General features: G+C 38.7%; 1 protein-coding gene across 1 annotated transcript; it reads left to right on the top strand.

Annotated features, from left to right (window-relative positions):
* Window positions 1-3,237: 3,237 nt before the first annotated feature.
* LOC141617897 (uncharacterized) lies at window positions 3,238-4,461 on the top strand. The gene has a single exon (XM_074435030.1). It carries the CDS (start codon window positions 3,238-3,240, stop codon window positions 4,459-4,461), a length of 1,224 nt encoding a protein of 407 aa, XP_074291131.1.
* Window positions 4,462-6,116: the final 1,655 nt, after the last annotated feature.

The raw sequence follows: 6,116 nt of genomic DNA, 5'->3' as shown, positions 1-6,116 counted from the left end.
TCATTGCTTTGCTGATACTTTAATTGGATTTAGTTCACTGATTTAGTTTATGGACTACTAGTTAATTTTGGGTTATGCTCATTCATGGACATGATTTACTCAATCATGGACATGAATGACCATTATACCCTTAACATTTTTATGACCTAAATTACTCATTCTAAAACCATCACACACAACCACCACTACCAACCAACATCGTCCACGACAGCCATACCGGCCCTCTTCAGTACCGTCGCACCACCCCAACTCCACGAACCCGCCGCAGACCTGCACGCCACAAGCATCGTCTCCCTGCCGTCCCTGAGTCCCTTCCCGTCGCCTCCCTAAAACTGGCCGGAGTCAAGGCATCCGCACCACACCACACCGTCACTACAGCCGCCTGAATGACAGCAACCATGTCGCCCTCCGACGTGCGATCTCAACCCCCCCTTCCACCGCAACCGCACTTCCTGTGTTCCTAATTTTGTTAACACACTTTTTCAAACCCTAATTAATTAAATCATCTAATTTAATATTGTTACTGCTACCTGACTACTTTTTCGGACGAATTGCCTGAGTACTATGTGGTGAACTACGCATTCTTCTAACTCTGTAGTGTGGCACCTTAATCAAATCTTGTTTTATATTTCATAGTTAATTAAATTAGGGTCATTATTAAATTAGATGATTTAATCATTAAATTAGGATCATAATTGAATCATTTGAATCGAATTTGATGAGTTTGGTATTTTTTTTTAGGAGAAGGGTAAGGTAAGGAGAAGTAGAGAGAATTTGGTATTTTTTTTAGGAGAAGGGTAAGATAAGGAAAAATAATGCTTAAAAGTACATGAAAGAGTAAAAGTGGTACATGAAAGAGCAATGACGTTAATTTAATGGCTATTATTGTTGTGTGTATTATGGTTGGAATTTTTTGCTTAGTGGCGGTGTTTCGACTTGTTGCTATTTGGACAGTTTTTTATTCATAAATTATAAGACCGTGTTATATAAATATTTATTATAGAAGTCGTATTTGACTTTGATACTCGTCCCTGTCATTTGATGCCATTAAGTTGCCTGATACGAATCTTTAGCATGCTAGATAGACTTGTTTAAGTTGCTAGATACATAAATTTAGCTACCTCGATACACTTATTTATGTTTATAGATACATACCTTTAACTAGCTATATACATGCACTTAGCTTGCTAGATACACTTTTTTAAGTTACTAGATACATCCCGTTAGTTAGCTAGATACACTCTTTTAAGTTACTAGATACATGCATTTAGCTAACTAGATACACTTCTGTAAGTTTTTAGATACATACCTTTAGCTAGCTAGATACACTTCTTTTAGGTTTCTAGATACATAAGTTTAGATAGCTAGATACACTTTTTAAATTATTTTAGCAATGTCAACGGATTTAAGTTGAACAAGATCATGAAATAGATGGCTTAATGGCTTTCTCCTGCACAAGAACTCTTTAGTAGAAACGGAAATTAAGATCTTTTTTCAGCTCACCCTAATATTTGACGAAAACTAGTGCACATATGTAATTTGTAAAGGTTCTTACCCCTGTGAATTTTGATGCCCATTAATGCTACTCCCTCCTATTCACAATAAACCTTTCATTTCATTTTGACACAAAAATTAAGAAAACACATTACCCCACCATATAAATAAATTTGAACCACACAAATACACTACCCAATCATACAATTAAATTTGGACCACACAAACACTTACCAAACAAGGAAATAGGGAAGTTATTGTGAATAAACAGAAATGGAAATAAGGAGTTTTATCTTGAATAGAAGGGAGTATTTTACAACAATGAAAACTAAGGTCTGACATAGCTCATTATTTGACCAAATTAACATGTTTGAAACCAGACACAAAGTTGTTGAATCCATTAATCAAGATATCCCTTCAAACACAGAAAAAAGGGAAAAAGTCTCAGATTCTCAGAGACCTTAGTTTCTGGTTCATAACAACTGTGGCATTACATTAAAATATGCACATTCATTTCAGAGACCGCGCTAAGCCGCTAAACATCCCATTCCGTCAACGTCTCAGATTCTCAGCTCCACTACACCGGCGTCGCCCACGGCGGCAAAATTCAACGACTATCTCTCTCTTCTGAACTCGTCATTCCCACCACCTCCTTTTTCACCAATCTCAGCTCGCCGTCCAATCAACAGCACCGACTCGTCATACCTTCGTGCCACCATAGGCGACCACCACGATGGAGCCCACGTTAGAGCCAACATCGCTCTATTTTATCCGACAATCAGCAGCCCAGATTCCGTAACGATGGTGCGGTGAAGTCGAGATAGGTGATGGGTTTGGTAGAGTCCGGGTGTGATGTGAGGCGACAGTGGTGGAGAGGTTACCACCGGGGCGTCTGTGTGGTTGTCGAGGCGCCGAAATTGGTGCCAAATTAAGGGCGTTTCAAGTGGTGGTAATGTGGTTGTTGGTACACGACGGGGATGGGGTGGGGTAATGTGAGGTGAGGTATACAGCGTTTCCCACGGTAGTTTTGAGTGGATGAAGGTGGCGGTCGGTGGTAGGTCCGGTAGGGACTATATGTCGGGTGATTTGTTGATGGTAGTTTGATAATTTGAGGAGAGAAGGTGAGATTATATTATGGGTTTGTTTGTTATTTAGTACTCCCTCCATTCATAAATTATCACCCCATTTCCCTTTGGCACAAATATTAAGGGTGATAATAAACAAATAATAAAAGGTTGTACTTTACTATAAACAATGAAAAAGTAACACAATTGGTTTAAAACTAATTAGGATTAGTAAATCTGGTTAAACAAATGAAAATGTCAAAGTTTCCCTACAAACTGACTGAAATTACAACTTGTGGGGCAAACTTTTTTTCCCTCCAAACCAAAAATCTGAAAATTACAAAAATTTGGGAAATATTTTTCCCACCAACACTAAGCCAACTTTCCCACCAAAACTCTCTTTTACTGCACCCTTACATCATCCTTACATGATGTAATTACATAGGGAAAGATGAAATTATACACTTATAATCAGCCATTACAATTTGGAAAGAAATTATAATTTCCCCTTATCAAAATTCTTCATCTTCTTCATTATTTCATCATCTTTTTCCAGCTGCCTTTCTCTTCATGAAATACAAAAACTGCACTTAAAAAAAAAATTAGTTAATCAAGCAATAAAACAATAAAGTAGAACATCAAAATATAATTCCTTACCCTTCTTACCAATTGCAGCATAATGGTTCGTCCTAATCTTACAAATGATCAGCGACATAGAATTGGGTGCTATTTAATCGAAAATTCGATTAATTGCAAACCAGTGAGAGGACAAATGAAGGTAGTTGCAGCAAAATTCAATGTGGACAGAAAAACTATATACGAAATCTGGAAAGTAGCTAAATACCAAAGGTTAAATGGTGAAGAGTTGCAACTCAACTCCAAAATGAAGGGGAAAAAAGGAAGAACCCCAATAGAACTCCCTGTTGCAGCAATTTTAGCAATACCCAAGGGAGAAAGGGGAACTATGGATGCTCTTAGTAAAGCCATCAAAGTATCTGTTGGTACTATTTGTACTTGGGTTAAACTGGGCAAATTGAGGAGCCACACTAATGCAATCAAACCAGCATTAACAGAGGAGAACAAGTTTCATAGGCTCAATTTTGTTCTTACCAAATTATGGTGGAATAGAATTACAGGAACTTTGCAATTCAAAGATATGTGTAATGTTATTCATATTGATGAAAAATGGTTTTATATAACTCAAAATAATGCAAAAATTTACCTCCTTAGTGAAGAAGTTGACCCATATAGGTCTTGTCAAAGCAAGAATTTTATCACAAAGGTTATGTTCATGGCAGCCGTTTCAAGGCCAATTTATGATGATGATAACAACCTGATTTTTGATGGGAAAATAGGTATATTTCCATTTACTTTTCAAGAACCAGCAAAAAGGAGGTCAAAGAATAGGGCAGCAGGTACTTTGGAAACCAAATCAATAGCATCAATCAATAAACAAGTGATTAAGGAAATGCTAATTGAGAAGATCCTACCAGCAATAACAAGCAAGTGGCCAGCATTACTATCGAAGAACATAATCATCCAGCAGGATAATGCAAGACCACATTTAAAAAGCAATGATCCTGATTTTTTGAATGCAGCACAAGCAACAGGGTATAATATCTCATTAACCCAACAACCACCTAATTCACCTGATCTAAATATCTTAGATTTGGGTTTTTTTAGATCAATTCAGTCACTGCAGAGTCAGAAAAGAGCAAAAACCGTAGATGAATTGGTATTCAATGTAATGCAAGCATGGGATGAAGAACCAGCTTTGTGTTTAAGTGATGTGTGGCTTAGTTTGCAATCAGGCATGTTGGAGATAATGAAAACAAAGGGGCACAATGACTTTAAAGTCCCACACTTGCACACGACAGAGTCATCGTCAACAACAACAAATTAAAAATCTAAAAATCAGAAAATCTTGAACAAAAAAAACGAATTATACCTTTTTGAGCATGGAGACTCATCATCAACAACAACGAACTTCTGACGTTTAGGAGTACTAAACCCAGATCTAGTGTTACGAACTTCAAAATCAGAAGAATCACTTGGCAAATCTTCAAAACCAGGCGTGTTAGGAACTTCAGATTCCCCATCCACAACATTCATCGCAAAAAAAGAAGAAAATTTAAGAGGAGAAGTTAAAAGGAGGCAGATGAGGGAGACAAATGAAGAGTTTTCAGTGAATGATGAAGAGAGAGAAGTGAGGAGAAGGAGGAGGCGGTGAAAGGATAAGGAGGCAGTGAAAGGGAGACAAATGATTTAGGGTTTTTTTGAGGGTGAGATAAAGAGGGTAATCAATGACTTGGGTATTAATGGGACGACTGTTGAGGAGATGATCCAATTTAATTTGGATCATCAATGACTTGGGTATTAATGGAGGGAGGGTTGGGTTTGGGTGGGAAATTTGTATTTGGGTTAGAAATATGGAGGGAGTCATTAGGGAGTAATTGGGCTAGTAATATTGGGTTAGTAAAATTTGTGGGTTAATTGAACAAAATTAAGCCCACTAAGTAATGGCAACAAATGTAAATATTGATGGTTGATAAGGACAAAATGGTAAAGTAAGTTGACAAATAAGGAAGGAAAAGAAATGGGGTGATATAAAATGAATGGACAAAAAAGGGAAGTGGGGTGATATATTATGAATGGAGGGAGTATATCTGACGGCTGTAAAACTGAGTTCGTAGGTTCGTACCATACTTTAGTTCGCACAGGTGCGAACTAAATTACGGTGCGAACTGTATGAACTGAATCAGAACCACTAAATGGAAAAAATGAACGGACCAGATTAATTTCTACCCTACGCACAAACAATTATCCAAAACCTAAATCACTCCCATCCCATATTCTCCCCTCCCTCCTCTACCAAGCAGCCACCCACCCTCGTCATGAGCTCTGACGACATCACCGGCGACCATTCACGTACTCCGATGATGACGTACCATTCACTCCATTGTCGTCATCACCGTCGGCCACCATTGTCATCGGATCTCCGTCCTAAAATTCAACGACGCACCACCATTACTCCACCATCGCCGACCATTTCGTTTTCTTTTTATTTTTCTTCTTCACATTAGCCGCACCACCCCTTCATTTTTCAAGTCGCCAGTCACCTAAATCTGATCTATCAGGCTCAAAATCTTCCAATAATGTCATTAATGAGGTTAGTTTTTTATAAGCCTCCTTAGTTTTTCATATATATGTGCTTTCAATCACAACGCTTTCTTAAAAAAATGAGATCTACGGTGGTGCGAGGCGCGTCAACCGAGGCAAAAATGGAGTGGTAGGTAGTCTGGTTGATGTTTGACGGAATTGTGGAATGTGGTGGATAAATGAGGGCGTCGAGGTGGTGGTTTCAGGGTAGTCATGAGAACGACCCTGGCTAGGGGCTAGTGTGATGGTCGGTGGTTGTGTGAAACGAGTTGTGGAGGGCGACATGGTGTCAGTCAAGGATGTTTGGTGGTCGTGGCGGTGGTAGGGGTGAAGTGTTAGTCAGGGGTGCATGGTGGTGGTGGGCGACGGTGGTAAGATACCACTCCCAAGTTAAAAATA

The sequence above is a fragment of the Silene latifolia genome, chromosome X (genome assembly GCF_048544455.1).
Source record: "Silene latifolia isolate original U9 population chromosome X, ASM4854445v1, whole genome shotgun sequence".
Classification (NCBI taxonomy): domain Eukaryota; kingdom Viridiplantae; phylum Streptophyta; class Magnoliopsida; order Caryophyllales; family Caryophyllaceae; genus Silene; species Silene latifolia.
The sequence above is the reverse complement of the archived record's forward strand: the minus strand, read 5'-3'. Positions and strand labels throughout refer to the sequence as shown.